At 41.7% G+C, this 25,591-nt stretch overlaps 1 protein-coding gene across 1 annotated transcript in view; it reads right to left on the reverse strand.

The window, feature by feature from the left end:
* Window positions 1-25,591, reverse strand: part of LAMB4 (laminin subunit beta 4) — a 58,007-nt gene that overhangs the window by 26,296 nt on the left and 6,120 nt on the right. Inside the window, exons 5-21 of the mRNA XM_068930648.1 lie at window positions 23,471-23,548; window positions 21,719-21,781; window positions 20,340-20,497; window positions 15,993-16,131; window positions 14,470-14,543; window positions 13,585-13,773; window positions 12,937-13,000; window positions 12,144-12,358; window positions 10,813-10,933; window positions 8,858-9,046; window positions 7,900-8,079; window positions 6,390-6,499; window positions 5,036-5,115; window positions 3,840-3,990; window positions 2,730-2,861; window positions 1,528-1,713; window positions 221-342 (exon numbers count right to left, since the gene is read on the reverse strand). Of these exons, the coding sequence (XP_068786749.1) occupies window positions 221-342; window positions 1,528-1,713; window positions 2,730-2,861; window positions 3,840-3,990; window positions 5,036-5,115; window positions 6,390-6,499; window positions 7,900-8,079; window positions 8,858-9,046; window positions 10,813-10,933; window positions 12,144-12,358; window positions 12,937-13,000; window positions 13,585-13,773; window positions 14,470-14,543; window positions 15,993-16,131; window positions 20,340-20,497; window positions 21,719-21,752 (2,144 nt within the window). The 5' untranslated portion in view covers window positions 21,753-21,781; window positions 23,471-23,548. The remainder of the gene's footprint in view (window positions 1-220; window positions 343-1,527; window positions 1,714-2,729; window positions 2,862-3,839; window positions 3,991-5,035; window positions 5,116-6,389; window positions 6,500-7,899; window positions 8,080-8,857; window positions 9,047-10,812; window positions 10,934-12,143; window positions 12,359-12,936; window positions 13,001-13,584; window positions 13,774-14,469; window positions 14,544-15,992; window positions 16,132-20,339; window positions 20,498-21,718; window positions 21,782-23,470; window positions 23,549-25,591) is intronic.

Consider the following 25,591-nt stretch of genomic DNA (forward strand, 5'->3'; position numbering starts at 1 on the left):
TGCTCTCCTTGCTTTGGCAAACCTTTGCCAGACTGAGGACTGAAGCATCAGATTCTCAGTTTATTCCTTAGGTCTACGTGGTACTGTGGTGTGACAGCAAGAGGAAAGGCCACAATGTGTGTTTCTAATATTCTAATACTCTCCCACATCGACTGCTCTGCCTCAGTAAAAGATTTCTGTATACAGAAAATTACAGGTGTAAGGACAGGAATAGACAGACCTTTTCATAGCTGGAAGAGCCAGTGCATGTGACTCCTGTGAAACGGCCTTGTTTTTGCAGCGCTGACTTGACAAAATACCAGTGGGTTGAATGGCAACACTTGCTAGCCAGTCTTCCAAGGACTATAAACAAAGCAAAAAAATTATGATCATTTTTCACACCTGAAAAACCCACTTTCTCCTTGCCATGGTTACTGAAAGCCAACTGACTGACAGCACATTGCAGTGAGAGAACAGATTTCCCCTTTGTTCTTTACAAGATTCAAAAAAAAGGCTGTTTGTGAAAAATTTGCCATGGCCAATGCAACTGGAGTAATGCAAATGGACCACAGCTGGTGCAAATGGCAACGATTCTGCTGAAGTCAGTGGAGCTCTTTCCATTCTTAGCACAGTGGTGTCCCAGAGAAATCATCCATTATGCACCCCTACTTGCATCTAAAAAAGAATTACAAACATAAAAGACTTTGTAACAGGAGTCTTTAAAATTCACTGTTTTGTCTAATTCATACACAGAACAATCTACATCAAACCAGCCTACTGCAAAATTATTAAATGTCTATTTTCACATTTTAAGACAATGGAAATTTTGTTGGCCTCAGAATGACAGGAAAATAGCAGAATATAGTAGGCAGAGTGAGTATCTCAAATGGCATGATTATTCTAGGGAGCTGCGATGGGAAAGAACAAGGCATGTACAAACAGTGGTAAAGACAAAATACTTGCATATGTTTTTGAGCACATGGGTCCAGTCTTGGATTTAACTAGATCTGTGTTAACAGATTTTCCTAGACGTGTCTTCATCATTGAGAAATTCTGTCCAGGCAGAAAATAAGTTTTTGGCTATTTTCCTACAATGTTCATACACCTCACAGCCCAGCTGGAGCAACTGGGAAGCTCGATGTCTGCAAAAGTCCTGGACAAACACCCATGCTGTATGCACAGAGCAGCCCACTCCTTTATGCGCAAATATTCCTGCTCAGGAAATCCCAGCTAGAAATATGGGATACCTATCTAAAAGGAGCTGTATTTTGCATGTGTCTGATCTGTGGACAAAAGTCCAATCCAAGCAGAAGTAATAGATCAGAAACTCCAGAAGATGAAATCTTGGCTCATGGCTAGGAAGTATTTGTAATTCTGTTTTTTTAAGATAAGAGTGGAAAGAGTTAAGAGGATTGGCAAAGGGCATGGTATTTCTCCCCTGATAAGGAAGAAAGGGCTAACAATTTTAACTTTAAACACAAAGAGAGAGAGGAGTTGCCATGTCATATTGCTGGCAAAATAGACCCTGCATGGAGACATCACAAGTACCTCAGGCTCATAACGGATGATGATATCAAAGTCCATAGCAAAGGGAATGTTGTTGATGGTAAATCTCAGTCCAGCTCCCCTGGGAACGCGAGCGAAGCCCGGTCCTGTCCACGTGACAGGCCTGCTGGGGCTGGGCTGCCTGAAAACAACCGTCACAGCGGAGGTTTGTCCAGACTGAACTGTACCCTGCAAAGACATATCGACTTTTTCACCCATAAGCACAGTCAAGTTATGAAAATATAAATTCAGAAAAAAAGGAAGGATTTTTGCCACGTAATTTAGTTATTTCAGCCATTAGTCAGCCTAATTTTCTAAATATACTCTAGATTCACAATCTAAGAACTCTCTCAAGTGTAGGAAGATTAGGGTCACTCATAGAGAAAAACTTCCCATAGCTTTGCAACGACAACAGTGAGAGGGATTAGACTAAATTTCACCAATCTCTGTGTATTTGACATCTCCAAGCATTCACATCGCAAACCTTAAATGGATTAAATTTGATTTTGAACATGGTTGGACTTTTCATGATAAGTATTTGTATCTGTGCAATACGTTTTCCCCCCAGAAATACTGGAAATGTATTAAGACGTATTTTAAAATAGTGATAGTTCTATTTAGAAAATGCACATGCATGTGCCTACACATATACAGATATATATATATATATATATATATATATATATATATATATATATATATATATATATATTCCAGGTAGAAGTTACACTATTTTAAAAAAGAGCTGAAAAGCCCCTTCTGTTTTAGAATTAAGCATGGGCATATTTTTCAGTACAATTTACATTCCATAAATATCAATACTTACAATGACAAAGCTGACAACATTTAAGTATATAGGTACATGTAAGCATCTCAGTACAGCTTTGATGTTGAAAATGTCTTTCACACAAAGAAAAGGTTTGTTTTAATGGGGGCTCTTCCCTTCCAAACAATTCATTGAACCTGAGCCTACAAACTGTGCTAGGCATAGCAAAATAAACCTGCCTGTGTGAATTATAAAATGCTGTGTATCCAGTTACGTACTAAATATTTATTTCATTTGTATCAGGATTGTAATGTCTAGGACGGTGAATGTTCAGTCACTGATGGTTTAATACATTTCCTTGCCCAATCTTCTGTTGCAAAATTATATTTTAGTATTTGGTGTAATCTTTTGCTAAATAACTATTAAAGAGCCCATTTACCTGTTCCAACCCTGCTTTTCTTACACTTCTTTTCCTGCTCCTGTTTAACACAATCTTTCCATTTTCTATTGTGAACTCATATCCTTGCTTTTGGAAATAGATGTCACACCTTGGAAGAGCTGTTGCTTTAATCTAAAAAACAAAAGTAATGAGGGAGGAGACAGCATTGTCTGAACTATTTTGAAGGGTAAGCAGCTAAACACAAATCCACATTCGAAACACAAGCTCTATTTTCTGCTGGTGAAACTCTAAAATAGGGCCCAGCAACTGCTGGAAACTTTTTCACTCTGTCACAATTAACTTGTACTTCCTCTCATAAGCTATGTCCCAGACATCTGTTTTCCATTTCATTACTGGATTGTAGGATGATTACTGGTTGTGATTACAGCTAAATATTTTCGGATGTGACCTGCAAATAAACATCTTTTTTATTATCCCTTCTCTATAGTTTCTGGACGTTTCAGAGATTTTTACATTAGTAAAAATGTAGGCAGAGAAAGGGACACATTCCAGCAAGGCTGGACTTGTACTCCTGGATAGGCAACAACTACACTAATTTTGTGAATAATAATAATAATAATAATAATAATAATAATAATAATAAGTACTCTAAAAAAATTATGAATGGATGCCAAATTCTTGAGGAAATTGGGCTGTAATCAGTGCCACAATACAAGGCAGCAAGAACGGAGTCCAATGGATCAGAGAGGAATTTGGTTCTTCTCCCCTGTTGGAACTTCCCAGAAATATCAGAATTTGTGATAGCTCCTCCTGAAGCTGTTGGTAACTCAAATACATCTTCTAATTTAATTAATTAAATTAATTGCTCTAATTTATACTAGACCAGCCCCCACTTGAAGAGCAGCAGGGACAGCACATGGTCACACCATGCTGCAGTGACTGCTCCCTGGTGACTGCCACAGTTCAGGTGCAGTCACGTCCATGGAAACCAGGATAAATTGATGGGGCTGTGGGATTGGCTTTGTACCGTCCTGCTAAAGAGCAGCTCTGGCTGCTCCCCCGAGGCAGCTGCCCTCCTCAGCTTTGGCTCCCCTGCAGCCACCATATGAATCTCCTCTCAGTTCAATGTCTAAAAAGCATACAACGTACCAAAGGTGCAGACCCAGAAAGGGGCTTTGCATGTTCAGCTTCATAAATGTAATAATCCAGGGGTAAAAAGAAGTAACCTGAGGCTGGTTCATTACACTGGCGGCTCACGATGTTGGGAAGACACGTGCACTGACCATCCTTCGGTGAGCACCTAGGACAGGAGTTGGCAAAGGAAGTATATGAGAGCATAAAACACTTGGGTTCTCCGAGCATGAAAGGAGCTAAATTCCTCCTTTATCTCAGCTTTGTTTTGTTTCTTTCATCATCAGACTGGATCTGTTATACAACTTTTTCCTGCCACCCACCATCTGTTTCCTCTCTCTGATGCTGAATTTACTCAATGCTACTTTTTGCATCACTTAAGAGAGATGCGACAGGCTCTTTCTTTTTCTGCTTTTTGTTTTTTGCTCCGTTCCATAGTCCGAAGCACAGATTCCTTTGTTTCCTGAGCATCTATTATTACCTATTATTATATCTGTTTCTGTGTTTTGTATTCTATAATTATATCTATTACTGCATCTATTACTATTTTTAAGGCTTTATCACCAATCATTTCTAGAGAGAGAACATTAGATCAGAAGGACTTTTGATTTGATGCAAAATGGTAGTGTTCATATACCTACGCTCTTATTTAACACATCAGATAAAGGCTAGCTATGATTTAGTACACACTGAGCATATTGACGAACTGTTCTGTGGGATTGGATTATATGCACCTATATTTGAAATCTAACAACTAATGATCTAAATCCTAGAGGAGCACAAATGAAATAAAGCTTGTGTCTAAAATGATACCTTTTGAATAGGAGCCCAGTACCTCTGAAAAAAATAAGGTATTTCTAGCTTTTAAAGTGGACGTTGGAAGCTAAGTTAAAAATGTCAACCCTAACTTACTGCTAATTTCTACTAATATTAGAACCTCTGGTTCTCTCAAACTAGATAGTTTTTTATTAAACTAATCTTGATTCCATGTGATTCAAAGTTGGCTTCAAAAGAAAAAAGGTAAATCCTCTTTAAAATCACAGATAAATTTCCAGGATCCCAACATGCCTTTATAGTGCTGGCATGTGACAAAATTATGTCTTCAATCCTTTTTCTCATTTGTACTGAGACTGTATGAAACTAATTAGAAAGTCTAGCCTGAGAGTTTACAAAACTAAAACCAAGAAGAAACTTCAAGGAGAACATTAACTTACAAATTATTCTGGGATCCCCCAATGTCACAGTCACACGGAGAGCAACCATACAAGCTCTTGCCGAGGCCCCAGTATCCTAACTAGGATAAAAAGAAAGCAAATGATTTTTTACAGAAAATATTTAAGTACGTAAAGCACAACATAATTTACTTCCCTGGATGAACAATCCTCTGGAACCATAGTTCCAGAGTAAAGTTAAGCATCTGTGTGTCATTAAGGCTCAAGTCCTAAAAGACAAAACTGCTCTATAAGCCATACTACACTGTCCACAGAGTATATCTCCTATGTCTAGCCCTTTCTCTGACTACAAAATTTGTACAAACAGGGCAATTTTCTGCCCTTTTTTGTTTGTTTCTTCTACTATTTAAAACTGTTTTAATTCTGTAGATAGATGCAATAAGCTCTGAGTGCTTTGCTCTCGGAGTCCTTCACATCTGTGGACTGTTTCCAGGCTGCCTACCTGTGCTTGGCCACTTGACGCTGTAAGATTGCTTCTGTTACTCAGGTGCTCAGACACCACACGGGCCAGATTTTTACCCATTTGTCCAATCAAGTTGCACTGGGAGCAGCAAAGATGGTTTGAGCATGTGATTTTGCATTTCCTTTCCTTTCCATGAGTGCTGCTCCTAGTACAATTTGATTGCACAAATATTCGCAAGCAGTAAAAACAGAAGAATCGAATGTATTAATGCAAAATGCAAGCGTATAGCCATAAAAGTATTTTGAATTTTGACTAAGTCTAATTTTCTGGTAACGACGTTCCTTCAATGTTCCCTTCATAACGAAGGAAGAGATACTACAAAATGCTAGTTTTTGTTAGCGTACCAACTGCAAATATTTTGAGAAAAGCTAAATCCACATCTATTCCTGTCCTTCCCTGCAGGCTGACTCCCACGGTAGCAGTAGTTCATATCCCAAAACACAGTGGAATCCTTCTTTTCACACTCATCTTTCCTTCCTGTATCTAGTCTGCTGAGGACAGGCTTTGAGTGGAGAATCTGAGGACATTTACAGGGACAGCTGAGGCTCTTGCTGGTTTCATCACCCGAAGGCCCAATCCTATTCCATGAACACAGAGTAAAGCCAATGCAGGCACCACCAAGGGCTAAAATCCTCAAGCTGCACCTGCTACAGTGGAGAGACTTCCTGAGTGAAGACAAACTGTTTTCATATTCATTCTAATTCTAAATGCCTAAGAAACGACGTAGCATACACAGAACATATGCCATTTTCTCCTTTGACGAAATGCCATCGCAGAGCCCACAAGGAGGAAGGAGATGGGAGAGGAATCTTCTAAAACCACGTGAGACAAGACCCAATACAGTGTAACAGGAAAAACTGTCTGAATACATACGACACATTTTTCACAGCGTCGCCCAGTGGCATACCGCTGACAGAGGCACTCTCCAGAGGCAGGATCACAGCTGGAGAAAGGCAAACTGCCAGAGGGATCACAGTTGCAAGCTGCAAGGAAAGAAACACGTGGTTACTTCTGCGGGCACCGCTGAGAGCAGCAGAGCTGACGTTTGCTTCAGAAGTGACATCAGAGTGACAGGCAGTCTCAATCGTCCAGGTAAATATTCAGCAGACTGACATCCCCTGACACTTCGCAGCAACCTGATTGTTTTTAGGGGATGGACCTTTTCCTTGGTGGAACCTCTCTGGGGGGAACAGGGAGTGACTGGCAGAAGTCCAGTGCAGTGATTTTCTGTGCATGCCTACGTGCTGATCCTCAAATTTTGTTCACAAATTCAGAATGTCCCTGAGCAGGAGAAAGATGTGTTGTTCAGTGAATCTCATTCAGAGAAATGCCTGGCGGCAAGCTCTCAAGACAAGCAGTCAGCAGCTTTCTCATTCCCCTATTGCTTCAGTGCTGTGCATGAAGAGCCCCAAAACACTGCCCCAAAAATTTAGAAACGAAGCAAAGGAGGCGAAATCATGGTCTTATTAGGCAGAAGGAGCGTTCATACCGAAGAAGACTTGTTGCTGGCCCACGTGAATTTCTCCTCATTTTATGTTAGTTATTTTTTGAGCATGGAACCTAAAACGAGTGGAATGAGTGGATTTGGATGGTATTTCCATTTTCCTCTTCCTAAGATATATATTTGCTTCCTGATGAATGGCTTCTAAACACATTTAAAAGAACAGTTGAGACCATGACTTCCCAGAAAGAGCCATAGGTATTTTCTGTAGACACTACTCTTAGTTACTGGGAACCTTAAGGAGTGGCAAGCAGAACATTACAGCCCCGGCACTACCGCCCAGAGTGGGAGGAATGGTACTAGGAAACGCTTACATCAAGTTAGCCTGCGTGTGACTGCACCTCCCCTGCATAATTTGTGACACCTCAGTTGAGAAGCAAGCACTGAAAAGTGACATCTGGGTAAATGAGCTGGCCTTGATCTCCCCGTCACTGCAGCTAGACAACTTCTGGGGCCGGGGCTGGGTCATCTTGACACTGCGCTGTGCTAGGTAGAGTCCACGTGTCCTCGGAGTGATTCCTGGGATCCTTTCTATGACTCTTAAATCATTCTTATGCTGATTTTGATTATAAAATAACATTCATGTTATTTTAACAAAATTTCATTTTCATTGAAATTGCCTATTCAACAATCCTTCTATTAATAACATTCTTATCTTTTATAATACACCATGTATTCTGCAAATTATTTTATATCTTTTCAGTCCTGATGACCTTTGCCTTCCTCAGGAATTTAATGTCCCTGACATTAAATTACAGTAGGCAACTGGGTATTTTGTAAAGCAGGTAGTATCTATGTGTTAGTGCGTGCTTCTATGAGTTCTACTACCTCATTCGCTTAAAAATGCTTTGGAAAGAAGAATGAAAGAGGTGGTTTACATACGCTGACAGCCTAGAGGGTCATTGCCACTCAGGCCATAGTAGTTTGGCCTGCACTTGTCACAGCGGACTCCTTCCACGTTCTCCTTGCAAGGGCATCGACCAGCAATAGTTCCCAGAACAGGGTCTGAGCGGCTTTCACACAGACCGTCGTGCAGTGTGCCTTCTGGGTCACAGTCACAGGCTTCACAGGCAGTCGAGGAGACATAAAGAAGTATGTTTAGATATAAGCTTGAAAAAGCTCTAAGGTCGCAGAGGGATACCACACGTGAGCCACCTCCACAGAGCTAGTCTGAGTTTCCATGGCTGAATTATTTCCCAGAAACATTGGACTAAACAGGAGACACTGGTTTCATGAAGCATCCCATTTTTCCCAAGGTACTAACCATTTTGCACAGCAGAGCTAACATGTACCACGCCTCTCCCCCGGGTAATCTTCCCCTCTGCTCCTTAAAGGCTTTTTACTCAAAATGGCCGATCAATCATTACAACTAAATTATACTCAGGGCATTTTTCCCATGCTGTGTTAATACTGAATTTTGGTCATCTTTCAGAAGAAGAGCCTGCATGCCTGAAAGTTTATTTTTCCCTTATATGTATGGCACTTACTGTAGGGAAAGATACTACTTGTCCCATCATTTGTCACCTCTTTTATAATCCATGACTATCACAGAAGCAACAACACTAGTGCTATGCATATTTATACTGACGTTTAAGAAAGACGACACCTCTGTTGGATTTCAAAGCTCAGCTGAGCAATGAGTTGAAAGTATGCAGCTCCTTTTATAATGCTCGTTTAAGGATGCTGTTATGCAGTTACTTTATACGGTAGTGCGGCTGTAATAGGTTTGTGAACGTTTTTACAACTATATTAACATCTCCGTGTAGCGATGGAACATTTCTGTGTAGGGAGCCATCCTGTTCTGAGCCATTCTTAGAGATACTAAAAAAGGGAAGCTTACGGAGGCACGCATGAGGGTCTGAGATGACTTTCAGTGGATCCTGGTAAAAGAAAAGTCTGCACTGATCACAGTGTTGCCCCATGGTATTGTCCTGACAGTCTTCACAAACACCGCCGCTGTCACCACCGTTGGCCTGGTACACTGTCATGTCAAAGTGGCATCTGTCAGAATGGCCGTTGCATTTACACTCTGAAACCAAAAACACACAGTGAGATATTTTGCACCATATGTCTTACTGTGATCATGCCACCATTGCTGTCTACCGTTAATACAGGGTTCCCTGTTACTAGCATGATATTTAGTGCCCCAGGGATGCCAACAAGATTACTGCCTCCTAGATTAAGAGCTTTACAGCTGTGGGATCACCAAGATTTTCCAGTAAATTCAGTGTCCGGATTCTGCAATGATGCTCATATTTGCATTCAGCAAATTTAATAGCTTTGGTGCTGCCAACAAGTTTTATTTGATTTATATGCGCTAGGGGAGCATAATGATGGCAGGGCCAGGGGCTACTAGAAAAAAAAGTTGAAGCACACGACTGTGGAGAACTGTTGGAGAGAAGGAGGAGCAAGAACAAAGGTGAAGAGAACTAATTCTCTTGGCTATAAAAATTAGCAGTTTGCACTGGAGGTAGTTATGAGACATTTTGAAGTCAACTTGGGTACATCTGCATGCTTTAAAGCATAAACCAAGCAGTCAAATAAGCCATCAGTGGGAACATAATGAAAGGCTCCAGGCGCCTCACTCAGGGCTGATGTTAGCATGAGTGGCGCCATTTCACCCTCATTAATCCCAAACGCCAGACCATGCTAGAAACTCTGGAAATGTCCAATCCTGCCTCAAGGAGAAGACCCTTCTGCCTCACTTGGTCTCCATTTCCCTACCTGCAGGGAACAGCAGCAACCACTTGCAAAACACCCTAGACCCACCCCTGGGTATGGGAGAGGAGTCGGGATCTGCTGCTCCTCACTCTTCCCCTTTCCCTTCTCCTCTGGCAGAAAACAGCAGCTTGGTGACACCGTCTCCGGGAAGAGGAGGAGAAGGCCCTGCTAACATCTGCAGCCAGCAGGACCTGGAGGGGGCATTTATCACGCTGTGCCAACAGCCCGTGTTGTACTAAATTGGTGAAGTTTGATCTCAGCAGGGCACTGCAGGCAGGGAGCTCCTGGAGCGGGGCCAAAACTGCCTGATTTACTCTAAATTAGTGGGAGCTGGCAATGCTGCACTTGGCAAGCACACCCAAACCCACACATTTTCTGGATCAGGCATAGGTTGAAAACATACCTCCTTTTCCAATAAAAAGGCAATCTCTGAAATCGATGATTTTGTACCTTTGCAGCTTTGATATCATGTATGTGTCAACAGTGATTCATTATTCTGCACTAAATTTTGGTTCACATAACTTGCTTCCTAGCCACGGTTGCTGACAAAAAAGAGCGATAAGATAAACTATTCTATCACATATTCCTGCAAAGAGTAATTGGAGACATGGCAAAACTGGGCCCTAAACTTGGAAAAATGTCCATACCGACTAGTGTAGCTGATACACAGCAGTAAACGCTGTTTCATCAAAGAAAGACCTCACTGAATATTTGTTACAGATGTTGATATATTATTTTTGTTTTTGTATGCTTTACTGTGGAAGTAAATAATTCAGCCTTGTCTTTCATTTGCAAGAAAGACCCCATGATAACCAATGAACGATCTTTTTTGCATTAGTTACCTTTTCCTGTTTTTATTATCTTTTCTCTTCATGAAAAATAAGAATGGGAAACGACTCTCTCTCTTGTAGGAAAACTCAGCACTGACGGACGCATGAATCCATCTGTGCTTCTAGAAAGGAACATAAAAGAGATTCCCTCCCAGAAACCTGGCCATGCCATTAGGCAATGCACTGGAATTGTACTACACCCACCCCCTTTGTGCTAAAAAGGAAGAGCATATGTTGCCCTTACGTTTGCAAGCATTATCTTGTGCCCCTTCAGCTGGCCTCCAGGGAGCATCATTGTAGAAATCTTTACATCTTTCACAGGACGTGCCAGCAGTGTTATGGTGGCAGATGCATCTCCCATGGACCTGCAAGGTGGCAGGAAGGGAAGGGAAAATAGAAGAGAGCTCTTTTTAGTTCTGTGGAATTTGAAGGGGAAAGTAAAAGCATCTTTCTCTTCCCAAATGAAACAGATGCACGTGTATCAAAATGAGATTTTCTTTTTCCATACACAAAATCTCTACTACGATAGAATCAGATTCTGCTGTTCTTGCATCTTAGAACAAATTTTTTAGTATGGCGGTGGGAATATTCTGTTCCTGATGGCTCTATTGCCTCCATTAAGTAACAGGTTTAAAATGATTTTTCCTTCTCTACTGATGCAAGTTTCAACACTACAGAATGGCCGCTAGCCTCCAGCAGGACTCCTAAATCAAATTATGACATTCCAGGTACTGCACCTGTATTCATAAAGTGGTTACAAGCCCTCCTGAGTTCCCCACACTACGTTAAATTCTCATCTGTAAAAATACTCAAGCAATATTCTGCCTGTGGTATGCCGGCAATATCAGGGAAAACACAGCTCTTTGGCTCCCTCAACTGACAAAATTCTCAGTTATTTGAGTAAACGGTATGGAGAATACTTACAAACTTTAACCAGTTTTAAAGCTGCTGTGCAGTATTTAGAAAAAAAAAAAAAACCAAAATTCTAGTGACATCAATACAGGCTTCAACACTTTTATTTCCACATCTCTCTCCCCGCATGTCTTTGTACTGATATACATATCTTCCAGGGGAAAAAAAAAAACACTTGTTCCCAAAAGGAAGGAACTCATGATCATGTACCTCAATTTTTTAATAAGCCATTTTTCACAGGTTAGCTTTGCATTGTCAGATTTTCTTTGTGCTGACATCTCCCTTTATTGCTGCAGACCCCCCCAAGCCCAGCTGCAGCGAAGGAATGTGCCCAATGAGTAGCCATTCAAGCCTGCACATAGCACTCGCTACTTACTGCATTATATTTGCACCATTACAGCTCTGGTATTTTGATGCTATCATCAACATGTCTCCTCTCAGTTGCTTTACAAACACCACACTAATGCCAACAAAGGGACAAATTCTGAGCAATCCTTTCTAGGGTTTTAAAGGATGAAGCTGTATTGAAACATTCCACAGTGTTGAGTTGCATATGATCAATCCAAGGACCATGAGAGACCTCCCTTCCTCTCCTTCCCTCCACTTCTTCCTCCAAAATACAGATAGGGTCTGTCCTTGCTGGAGAGGATTTTTATGACGCACCATTCCAAACTGATGGAAAACATCTCCCCGCAGGCTCTGCATAGGATCACACTGGCTGGCGTGACCATTGCAAAAGCAGCTGCCACGCACAACCATCTCATAGACAGCGTAGTAATACTTCTCAAGGGGATCACTGTGCCTCCTTCCAAGCAGAGCATCCCCAAGGGTGTGGAGTTTAGTAAAATTTATCCTTAGGTTTGTCAAAGTAATGAGCTCTGGAAGGAAAGAAAAGAAATCAAGAGCCCAAATTACTTTAAATTATGTACAGCAGAAAATAAACAGGGTCAAATCTTCAGCTTGCATAAATCATCCAGGAATTCCCCCATACTGAAGCAATCCAACTAAAATAGCCTGATATTGGCCAGCTCCTCCGGGCTAATAACCCATATGGTGCCAGGGAATAGACCCACTTGTAGCATACCGCTGTGTAAGGGTTAGCATCCTCCTTGGCATGGCTCTGGACTGGGTCAAACGACCTTTTGCCAGCCAGCACCTGGGTGGGTTCATGCACGGCTCTGGCATTGCTCCGAAAAAGCAGTATGGATTAGGCCACCCTGACCTCAGGAAGAATGATAATTTATCTCTATGGATGTGAGCTGTGCAGAGCCACACCGTTTGCCCTTAAGACCAAAGAACAAGGCTGGCTTATTTTATTTACTAATACCTCCCCAAGATCTTTACGTACCTAATTTTCAGCACCACTGATTTACACTGCTGAACATTTGACCCTTTCAGCACACAAAACAAGCAACATCAGCAAAATGTCTCTGGAGAAAACCCAGGCTGTTCATACCTTGGATATATGGCATATATGGATTTTCTATTTCAAAGCTTGGATCCAAAGCTTTTAAGACAACCTGCAAAAAAAGTTAATACATCTCTAAGAATCAGGAAATCTTTTCTTTTGGCATACAACATCTGCCACCTGAGACCCACTAATTACTGATGCCACTTTACTGATCCCACAGAAGGAAAAACAGGGCTGTGGCCCTCATCCAGCAAGTGCTCTCCCCCGTCCAGTGTGGCTTTGGCTGAGTAAAGCAAAAAGATCCTTTGATGGAGTGATGTGTCGGGAAAAGCTTGATGTAGAGAACGCAGCCAGCTGGCTCCCACTAAAGGGATCAGAGGCCCCTTGCCATCGCAGTAGAGGTTCATGGGGAGCCAAGATGTCTTGTAAGGAGGGACTTTCATATGAATTTGGAAACCAGGAAAAAACACTAGAAGGTTTTGTACAAATTGTTTTATGAGTTCATTTGGATGTGAAACTGAGAGTTAAATGCAGTGGTTTTCTTCCCCTCTTACTCAGTTAGTAAGGTCAATAACAATTCATGTCTTAAAATGCACATAAGTGGATCAAATGGATACAGAACAGAGCCCCTCGGCTCCAGAAGGATACCCGTGTATGGTCTGAATTCATATAAACACAGATACTTGGCAATACCTCGCCGTCAGTGGAGGGCTCAATGTCGGAATATCTTGAATCACAAATGATGTCTCCCACACCTTTTGCTGGACCAGAAGAGATGTTGGGAAAAGAAGCTGCACAATCCTGGGCAAAATACCTAAATGCTTTCCAGGTCTGACCAAAATCTGCGGAGCGTTCAACCAGCATCGCTGCAGGCCGAAACGTCTATAAGAAACATTATTTTAGAGAAGTCCTTAACCAGGCGTTGATACCAAATCTCAGGGGTTGTTATATTGACATTCCTGTACTGGGGATGCCAACAGCTGCCAATTAAAATTCTGTGCTTGTAAGCTTGTAGGCTCATTAGGAAGTTACTGTGCTGGTTACACGAGTCTCCGAAATAGACCATCTGAAGCGCATAAAAAAGCAGAATTCCTCAGCTGAGCCCTCTCAGCAAAAGGGAATGGCTATATTCCCCATAAATATGAGCTTAGTTTTTAGTAAGGAAGTTTACTATAACAAAATGGGGATTTTGTAGCGAAAAACTTGTAACTGTCTGGATCATAACAGATATGCATGAGAAGACAGAATTATATTTGAGTCAGTAACCTCAGTGCTGGCATTTCCTAAATCTGGAGAGCTTAACTTTGCAATTTAATTTTTTTACAACTCTAATTTTCAGATTTGTAGAAAATAGGACTAAAAGGCACACAAAGAGGAAACTATTCAGCCTATCTAACTCCCTTAAGGCAGGATCAGGTATAACTTAACCACTCTTGACAGGTGTTTATCTAACCTGTTCTTACAAACCTCTAAAGATAGAGACTCCACAGCCTCTCTAAGCAATCTATTCCAGTGATTAAATAATTAGTGTATAAAATTACATGAAAGCTCAGGTAAAATACAGGCGTATAACATTACCTTAAAAGTCAGGATAAGATGGCTGAACTGGAATACAGTTTCTAGGTCCAATCTAATGCTGACATGGTCAACGCCTGAAAAGACGGTGAAAACGTAATGAAGAGCACATTGGAGGGGCTGCTGAGACAGCTTTTCAGTGGCACATGTAAAGATGCCTTTTCTCCTCCAGCAGCTGGAATCCTTAGGGATTCCTGCGAGCACAAAACTGGCGTCGGGCTGGACCCCTCCCTCTCACTCCCTCTCTCCAGGGCAATGCGATGCACTGCCTTTGTCGCAGTAGGACTTGGCAATGCTGCGTGTCATTGAGGTTGCACGTGATGTTTAAAGATCCCGTTCACACCATTCAGACTGTAACGGATGGTGACAGTAAGGTTCTGGGTTTGTGCCTTCCGGTATCCAGTTAGATTTTCTTTTAATTGCATCCAAAGTATTTCCTCATTTTTAAGAATGATGCTAATAAAAACATGGAGTTTTCTTCCTGTTAAACAGATCTGTTAAACAGATCTACACTGCCAAACATAGACTTGAAATTTGTCATGAGCAGGGCTATTGCATCAGGCATTTTCCAAAACTGTAAAAAGCATGGAAAAAAAAACCCAAAACAATTCACATATTTTCTGTAAAGAGTCAGATGATATATCCTCAGTGTTTAGGTCTGCATTCGCCATGCCGAAGCTGCTGCTGACAAGACTATTTTGTGAGACCTCGTCCCAGGGGAAAGATGGGGACAGCAAGAAAGGGCCCTCTTACAGCTGGCCCACAGCTCTGTTGACAGTGGTGCCCAAAGCTGGCGACAGTTCTTTGCTACACGTCCTGAAGAAAAGAAGGCTTATGGATTTCTAGCTGGGTACCCAGTGGTTAAATAATTAGTGTACAAAATTACATATTATCTTGATTTTTTCCATGTCTTAATTTCCCACTAGTAAAATATTTTCATACACCTATTATCTGTAAGATAAGGACATAGTAAAACGCCATCCCTCCCGACCTCCCTTCAGAGAGAAGATGCAATGATATATAAATTGATATCGGTGAAGAACTACCGTAGGGAAACTTGTGACAAAATTAGCACATGAAGATAGGCTTTATTTAAGCATTTCCTAAAGTATCAGTGCTTCACACTGCAGTCTTTAATTGTTTTAAATAGATATTTCTGTTTTACAGACTCTGTCATTATACATCTGTAGGCATAGGTACCTTTTGTCACAAATCCCACATCACTGGAAAGCAGATGCTTTATGAAAAATACATGCCTACTGTATACAATAAAGCACTGCCCCAGGTCCTCTGCTCAGCTGCTGGAGGTATTGTACCTAAAATTTGTCTGTAGATAAACAGAATATCTGAATTCCTCTATGGATACAAAAGAAAAGGTTTAAATTACTTTAAATATCTATTCAATACTACTGAATCAAAGAAGACATGCAGTTTTGTCTCACCTTTTTATAAAGGGATAGTAGCGAATAATGATTATATAAGTGAATCAAGCCATATGCAGTAACATTTTTTTCAAAGAAACTTACCGTTTTCTGACTGCCACCACTTTTTTTTCCTATCATCAGGCTCAAAAGTTGTGATAACATTTTCAATCATGTGGCTGTTGTGCTGTGTATAGGAATTATATGGATGTCTGGAATCACAAAGAAAGCACTTCTGTTCAGCCTAGAAAACAAAGGAAGCAGGATAAAAGATGAATTTGGTCTCTTTAACTCTAAAGATCTGGTGGATACACACATATGTACATGACTGAAGATTGGAACCTGTCATGTTGCTTTGAGCGCCTCTGCCGTTAATCACTCAGGCTTTCATATACAAAGGACATCACTGACTCAGTTGAACAAATTCATTATATGCACAAAGAATGCAGGCATACAATAGGTGTTGGCGTGGTAGGGCCTTGCCTTGCCTCAGGCACCACATAAAAACCACACGTTTTCTGTTATGAAGAAGGAATCTTAGTAAGAACAAAGAACTAAGATCATCAAGGTGGTGATTCTGATTTTAGCTGTCAGAGGGTTTCTTTTGCAAGGGTTTCTCAGGAGAAATTTACTTTTAAAAAGGTAAGTTTTTATTCACGTCTTATAAAGGCTGCAGAAACTTTCAACCAGAGAATGGAATGAGATAGCAGAGTGGATATGAGGGACAACTTGCTCTTTCAAGATCTGAGTAAGCTCTGGAAAAGAACATTTGCGAAATCACATATACATTTTTCTCTCTCTCTCTTTTGCACATTCTCTCTTATCTGTGTCACCATGGTGCCTCCGAGATCCGGCTGGGAGCACGAAACAGACCACATTATAAATGGAAGGAAAAGCTAGATGTAGGTATGCAAGCAGGTGATTTTGCCTGACACCCTCACTCCAGCCACCATCGATGCCTCTTGTTGGCCTAGCGGAATGGGAAAAGCTTGAAAGTGAAGTAAGGGAGGACAGTCAGGTTGTTTTGTGGACATCAGCAGAGTAATAGGATTTGTTTGAAAATGTAACAAGCGGATGGTGAAGGTGGCATGATTAGCCAGTATCCCAACAGTGAGTGAGAGGCTGCTGTCTGCAAAGAGCTTTGAAAGCGAAGGCAACTAGCTCAAGTTTAAGGTGATAAGGAAGGAGGAATGAGTGGAGAAGGTAAGGAGAGGTGACAAGGTTAAAATGCCAGACTGGAAAATCATCTGTCCTCACACTAAGAATGAGTACAAGCAGAATGTGATTGCTCCCGACGGTGCCCTGGGGAAGGGTAATGCCGTAACTGAGAAGGAAGATGGCTGGCTGCCACTCCAACGTGCAACACAGAGAGACTCTACAAGTTGTAGGCATAGTCCGGCTGTGAGGACCTACGGAGAAGCGGAAGTCAAAGGTGATGCCCAAGTTCTATGCCTGACTGACAGGTATAATGGCAATATTGTCTAAATGTGATTGAAAGAAAAAACCTCAGAGCAGAAGAATAAGAATTTTATTTTGGCTACACCTAACAAGAAAGAACATCTAGATAAGGTATCTGATCTCTTTACAGACAAAGACATGTCAGAGAGACACGCTGAAATGCTAGTTTGCACAGGACCCTCAAGATAGCAGAAGAACCCCTGCTGAGACAGAGAGAGGAGGATCCTTCAGCGAGTGCTCTGAAGGGAAGAAAGGACAGGAGGAGATTGCCAGGGGAGTCAAGAGGGGAGATGACATCAGGAACAAGAGGGTATAACACACTACCCTAAAGGCAGGTGAAAGAGGAGGCACAGGTTCAGTGCCTTTGGCTGAGATGTCAGGGGGACCAAACTAGAATGGGACTGGCAGAGATGCTCCAGCCATGCATCATGCTCAAGAGGTACAGAGAAATATTAAGCATGGTTTGCACATCTTTACATTCTGAAATCATCTGGGAATTATTCATGTTTCAATAAATAAACATGAATAGATTCACAGGTGTGTTATATTTCATGTTTCATTAGGATAAATATATATTGTATTCAGCCATTCTACAGAGTATTTGACTCATGCATGTGATGAATGTGTCAATTTGTGAGATGAGACAGAAATACAAAAAATACCCAGTCACCTGATTTCACAAAACTCTGGTAAGGAGAGCTCAAGTTATCCAAGCACCTGGCAGGACTGCACACACCCACCTTCTGGTTTATATAGACACATATAATATGACACTCATTCAACTTATGTTCAAGTAAAAATCTTTTTGCGCCCCAAATGACAAGCATATACACGTCCACGTAATGCAAGTTTGCCAGATTCCACTTGTCTCTGAAGTGTGCAGCCTTATGCTTTCTTCAATACTGCATTTTCTTTGTTTTCCTTTCAGAATGTGTGTAAGTAATAAATGCAATCATAGGGCTAAAATCCACTGAACATGTTTAGAAACAAATGGACACGCTATTCTAAATAAGAGTGCAAATAATTACCGTGTTTCTTTTCAAACACAAAGAAGTTGAACTCTGGATTTTTCAGTCTGAATTTTCAATAAAACATCCTAAGTTCTGATTTTTGGCAGCTCGTCATGTTTACTAATGCATACTTTTGCAAATAAGGTTTGTTCTTGTCATGATGCTTGACACAGGTCATCAGGAGGGGAATTTTGGGGGAAAGAGCTCGACTTTGTAAGATGCTAAGCTTCCTGGCCTCCCTCCAGCAGAGCAGTCAAGAATGTGCTGGTGAGAGAAAGAACTGATTCTAGTGGAACTTTCTAATAGACTTTAAGTTACACACACATTTATGGGGAGCTAGTGTAGCAGACTGAATTGCCACAACATAAGCCTCTATCTCTTGAGCTCTGTAAAGCAGCAAAATTTGTAACTCTCACCTTCTTCAGGAGATGGTCACCAGAGGGGTCAAGCTACACTGAAGCAGCATTAAATCACATGGATTATCTCAGGAACAGTGGTTCATTTTCATGACCCTGTATTTACATAATTCAAAGGCTAAGTACACGCAAGCGAAAATATTAATTATGTATTACTCTTTGATCTCCTGTTAAAAAAAGAAAAGGTAGTCATACAGCTAAGGGCCAGAAACATGATGTCCCTGAGACGGCTTTTTGTGCCCCTATATCCCAAGCAGTGCCTACGCTCAGAGCTTATGAGTAAGTGCTGGAGTCCCATTTATTCAAACAACGTGGGGGGAAAACTGCAAAAGCTGAAGAGTGGCTCATAGGCTCTTTGGGAAGAAGAAAGAGGCATTTACATTTTCCAGAAAAACATATTTGCCATGAGCGACTCCAAGCAGAGCTCAGGGCCGCCTCAGTACCGCAGAGCATTAAACTATAAATGTGTCACAGCATAATGCTGGAAGGTGATAAATTGTAATTGTTTTCAATTGCTTATAAAATAAGCAGTATATTATTAACTTCCTAATCAGCCTACAGCTGATATTTAGTGAAAAAATATTTCTGCTTGCGTAGATTTATTAGCTTAGAAAGGCCAAGTCCTCCAGGACTTCAGAAAGGGGAATTCCCCTTTATCTCTGCTGGTGTTTCCACACGTTGGCTGGACCAGCAGAGCCCTGACACCCATTTCTCTCCTTACTTGGCAGCCAGGGTGTGAGAGGGACCTGTCTGATGGCTGACAAAGCCCACGGGCCGCAGCTGGTATGTTTGGGACCCAGCACTCCCAACTCAAGCTGTCTGGTCTCCCATCACCGGTGAGGAAACCATCCCAGGAGTTGTGCGGAGACTCCAAGGCCACTGCTGCGGGAAGAAAAGCATTCCCAGCTTCACTGAGCCAGTTTGGAAATTGGAGGGAAGAAGGTACCAGTTCCAAGAGAGGATGAAGAGAGAAGGGGAGAAGCGGCCACTGGTCCTGCACAGCCACACCACGCAGCATACTGTAAGGTCTTCCCTTTGCCAGAGATGGCTTTCTGCTTTTGTCCACATAGGTCTCATTTTAGATCAAACCACATGAGTGGATGGGGTTTGAATCTCTAACAGGCTGCCTCAGGTGTCAGCACAACGTGGGAAGTGTCCCCCAGCGAAGGCCGGACGAGATAGTGCCTACGGCCTCCAGAACCACAGTCATCCTGCCAAACACTAATACGCATGTATACTGTGGTCCTTATCTTTGAGGCCTCTGAGCAGGACAACGACTTGCAGAGCAAAGCTCCCACAGAAGTCCCTGTGCTCATTTGCATCTCGCTGATGTTTCTCTCTCTTGAGAAACTATATATCGCTTTGAAGGCTGTTTGCTGTTTACTGCCAAACTCTCCATCTGTGCTGCAGTAAGATGTAGACTTCCACCAGGCTTATGTCATGCTGTCTGATGATTATTCAAACAACTTCAATAGAAATGTCCTAGTCCAGGCAATTTCCTTTTATAGATGAGAATATTCTTAGTAAGCAAAGTTTAGTTTATTAAAAAAGGAAAAGAATAAACCAACCTCAAGATAGCCTATGATGCAGTACTTCTGAGGGCCGTCCATCCCGCAAGTTGACGAGGCTGTTAGCTGCTTGCTGCGACCCAGCAGGAGGTCTCCAATGGCTGGGTGGCAAGAACCAGTATCACAGGCATCCTGTGCATGCTGGAGTCTTATCAGCACTGAGCACAAACGAAGATCAAAAATAGACAAAATTGTTTCGTATGCTCGGCAGTATTCTCCAGAGAAAATCAGTTACATTGTAACACCAGTGTAAAAATAAATTATCTTTCGTCTACCTTCCTTTTGTCCTTAATAAAATCACGTGGCAGAATTTTGAAGAGCTTCACTAATGAATGCATCTGCTATAAAATCATTATTAAAAAAAAATAGCTAACATATCGCAATTTTTCCTAAAGCTTTAATCCTCAGCACTTCTTTGTGCAGTAAACATGCTAATCTGCTAGGAGTAGTAATTTATTGTGCTTCCTGTCCTGGTATACCCATCACTACTGCAGCAGAATCACAGGTGTTGCAATTGCCTTCATGAGCAGAGGCACACTGATTTCATTCTGCTGATTTCTGCTGAGTTCTCCAAGTCTGCCTTGGTATAACTGAGATCAAGATCAAGTCAGGGCTCCCTCACATTATCTAGCGATTTCAAAGGAACCTCATGGTGTGGTTTCAGAACCCTCCATACAGAACCATGGGACAGACATTAGTAATTGAAGAACGTCATTCAGAATTCAGTAAATAATTGCAAGTTCTTTTGTTTTGCCTGAAATGTCTTTAAATATATTTTTTTCATTATGTTAGGACTTCTCTTACAGGGCTTGTCCTTTTAAACAAGTTCCGTCCTGAAACCCTGAACAGGAATGGGTACCTTGGAGGCTTTATCTGTTCTGTTTTGCTTGGCTCAACTTGTTATATGAAGTGCAGTTAAAAAAGTGAAATCAATACATGAAGATCCCAGAGGAACGCTAGAAACATTAATGCAATTACAGCAGTAAATACATCATGTTGATGAAGAATATTTGTGGGAACTGCAACAACAGCGAGATTTCAATTTATGCAGCAGGCTGTACTTTGGACAATCAGTGAAACTTGATTCTTTGAGTATAAAGCAACGCATATGTTTGGTTAACTTGCCCTTTTTTTATTTTCCAGATCCACAACACATTGCCCCTTTTAGGGAATGATACAAACTTAGTTACAATGGGTATCTTTTCTTTGTACGTAAAGGTTCCATATCAGACTCATAGCTCCTGGACAGGAGATTGTGGAACTCTTGTGTATCTTAACAGCGTATATAAAAAAGTACTCTACGAAAAACTCGGAGACATATGTAAATCGCGCGGTAGTATTTCCAAATTAGCCAGAATAAATGTAAGATTTGTACTTACTAAGGTGTAGAAGAATGGGCAGCTCAAGCCTCATGCTTTGGTGTGAAACTCAAACTGGTATCGCTGTAAGAGAAGAACTGGAGGGTCACTCAGGGCCCAGGCTCACCAAGGCACTCGTGCACACAGGCTTACTCAGAGCTATCTTTGCACAAAGTGACAGAACCGTAATACAAAAATTAAAAGAAAAGCCTGGCTTTGATTTTCTTCTGGTAAAAATTTCTCATGATAGAATTTTCATCATTGAAAACTAGATCAAAGCAGAGGGACACCTCAGAACTGCTTTTGGAGAAGATCAAAAAAACATATTTGCACTTGGGTTAAAATAAAAACAAAATGCCATCAGCAAAAATATCGTAGTATTTGAATATAACCTATTTAATCCTAACCAGATTCAGCAGAGCTGTTTGTATGCAGAGATCTGACTCATTCTCTGGAGGTTCTCGTTTCTTTTCATTGACTTAGAACAGAGCCTGAGCTCCTAATATAGATGCTACAGATAAACGCCTGAAGTTAGGTGCTATGGATTTTAGTCTTGCCAGAGACTGTAACATTGTAACTGTATCTTCAAGTGCTGTGCAGAAAAATGTTAAAATCAAGGCAAAAGATGTGTACGGAGGAGATCTCAGCTGGAACGCAAGGGAGGTTCATCGTGGCATTTACTTCAAGTCCCTCCTCTCACTACCCACAAAGAGCAAAATAAGACTTGTCAACACAGAGGGTCTCCTGGAAAAACAGAAGGGAGCCACAGATATAACAGGTGACCCAGCATCATGCTGCTCTGTTTGCCAACGGGCAGAGCCCCCAAAACGCAGCCAGCTGGTCCTTGTCCCCCTAGACCTGCCGCAGGGGCCAGCGGGTGCCCGGTCGAGAGCGGCAGCCCCGGCTCCCGCGGGGGCACCGCACCAGGGTGCTTGCAGACATGCTGCTTCCCTGCTCTGCTCTAGGTCTCCACGTGAATACCACCCTTGCTCTGCTGCAGGAGTGAAGGTGAAATACCCCATGGTGTCGGAGCAGGTGGAACTACTCACATTACTCCAGGGTGCTGGAGCAGGGGGAACTATTCACAGAGGTAAAGGCGTTCGATGTATTTAAGATTTTACAGGCTCCACGTAGGTTTGGTTCACTTTGCTGCATACAGTACGTACATACAATAGCCATACCTACATGGCTATTTTGGCAATCATAGTCAGGGAAAACTATCAAAAGCCACCAGCCTTTTGCACTACTTTAATTCCTTTAATTTGCAACAGCCCCGTAGACACTGGAGTGCTGCTGGGGGAAGCGGGCGAGAATCGGTGCAGCTCTGCCTCTGCTCCCCAGTGACACAGAGAGTTGGCAGCAGATCCAAAGTCCAAGGCACAACCGAGGAAACTTTCTCCTGCTGAGTTGGATTTTAAATTTTACACTACATCAGAGTAATGGAGAGACTCAGAGATGACTCTAACTGCAAGCCTTGTAACAGCGCTATCCTAAAATACAGGTATCCACAGTAAGAGTAATTTATCCGTTTTGGTAGTTACATGTGCCACTCCCCACCCTATCTAACCCTGTTACATTCGAAGAATATAATATCAATTATATTCTTTAAACATAATTCATTTTAACAGATAAACAGTGCCCAGCAAAACCAAAATACTTTAGTTCAATTGCAGGAAAGCGAAACACCGAAGAGGTCTTACCTGTATTTCAGACAGCCAAGTGCGTCTTCTAGAAATGAATACAGCAAAATGAGGGGAGCAAGTAAAGACATACCTGTGCACTTCAGCTGAAAAAGCGAGCTCTTCGCCCCAGGCACCAAGGTGGAGGTGAGAATGAGACTTGGCCTGCAACCTGCCAAAGGGTTGATTTGTGAAGTCATTCTACTGGCGCTTTTGGCCTTAGCAAATACATGCAGTGAAAGAAAACTGTGACAGGTAAGTTCATGGCAGAAAAAGTTCATGTGGTTTAAAAAAGGAGACTGGGATTCTTAAAATGCTGGCAAACAACCCATTAATTGTTGTTTCATTAAATAACTGTTTAATTGTTCCATTTTGCACCCAAAGGTCAAAGTATTTCTGTCTAATTAACATCAAAAGTTTCACAGCAGTGGTTTAACTGAACAAGGTTAGGGCAGTTGTAACAGGAGCACGCTCTGGTAGCAGAGGTGCGAACTGTCTGAAAGGACTGATTTTGGCTTTGAGATGACTGTAAATATGCCCAGCTGAAAGCTGTGATCAAAGCTCATGTGCACATATCGAGGGAGCTTCAAAGTGGCTCTAGCTCTGGGCCACTGCTGTGAGCACAAGTTTTTTCAGTTTAAAGCTAAGGACGATACAGCAACGCCAGGTACAGCGACAGCTCTGAATATCAGCACGAGCTTCTCCTAGACATGCTCTCCCACCGCAAATAAGGGGAAGGATGGTCTCAAAGGGAAACTGTAGTCATGGGAAACAGGTCAACTTTCTGAGGAGCTCAGAGAAGGCATTTGCAGGCTCGCTTTCAAAGGTGGCCGTCGGGTTTTGACGTCTTGGCTAAAACCTGTGACACACTGATTCCAGCCTAGAGAACAGCAGGCCATCTCGGCTACACTGGCTTCTCAAATGCCCAACAGGCAGAGGTGCTTTTGACATTTTTAGTTTTCATCTATTTGCATATCACTTCTCCTACAACTGCTTATAAGTCTTAATTCATGATTCATGTAAAGTATCATCACATCCTCAAAGAGAAGGTTTTTCTAAATGTGCAAAACGTGCATTTTATAAGCTAACGACCGCTTTTATTTTGGTAGTTCCTACTCTTTCAGAGATTACCAGACACATGTTCTTTAATTCTATAATAACGTGCAGTACTAAACGTCCTCTGCTGTTGCTATGATCATTCAGTCTAGTAGAAGCAATTCATATACTTTGGAAATTATTTTCCTCAGTGCCTGTGGAAATTACTTGTAGGAGACTTTTTTCAAGGTAATTTATTCTGCATTTTGTTTGTATTCATATACGATTTATTGTTGTACAGACAGTTTATATTTAGTGGGTTTCAATATTAAGAAATAAAAAGATTACATGATAAAATATTAATTTGACTTTTTGTGCAAGAAGGATGCTTACACTGTGCACTGCTTACACTGCACAATCAGTGAATAGCATATGACAGGAAAAAATGCTACTAAATTATAAAATGTTTGATGTTTTATTAGCATATTTGGTAAAGAAATCAGATTTTGTTACTGAGAAGTTATGTGAGAAACGAGCATCAAGAAAGATTTATTTGCAGAATATAGCAAGTCCTCTGTTTTGATTTATTGTAGGGTCCCAAACAAGAAGGAGGTTTTAAACTGCTCGAGGCAGGGATTAAGAAACTTCTTTCTTGCTTCTTTAATCTCTCCACTGGTAGAAGGATCTGGATTTATAATGCATCACTCGTCCCACTGTTGGCTGGAGGGTAGACAGCTCTAGTTCATGATTTTTCAAGTCATCGCAGGTCCATGGGTTGTCATTCTTAGGCCCAAGGCATATCCTTAATGCGTATAAAGGACAGAAATGGCTAGCACTTCAGTATACGTACACAGACACCAACCAGCCGTGAGGAAAGAGGAAACGAGTAGAAGCAGGGCTGCTGGGCTTTCAAAACACCCTAACAGCATTGCATTAATGTTGTGAATGTGATATCAAAAGTCTGAACGGGACAAACTCTGTACCACCAGGCACTGAGCTCCTGATATTGCATGAAGCCCTTGGGAGGGAACCGAGGAGGCTGCATCCGGGTTCTGCTGCCCCTTGGGCTTTCACCCTCACTGGCAGATCGGAGGTTTCGGCCAGTTTGGGAGCTCTTACTGAAGCTCCCAAAGGGGTGACCCAAGTCGATGCTAAAAAGTCAGGTACATCTTAGTGGAAG

The sequence above is a fragment of the Struthio camelus genome, chromosome 1, assembly GCF_040807025.1.
Source record: "Struthio camelus isolate bStrCam1 chromosome 1, bStrCam1.hap1, whole genome shotgun sequence".
NCBI classification, from domain to species: domain Eukaryota; kingdom Metazoa; phylum Chordata; class Aves; order Struthioniformes; family Struthionidae; genus Struthio; species Struthio camelus.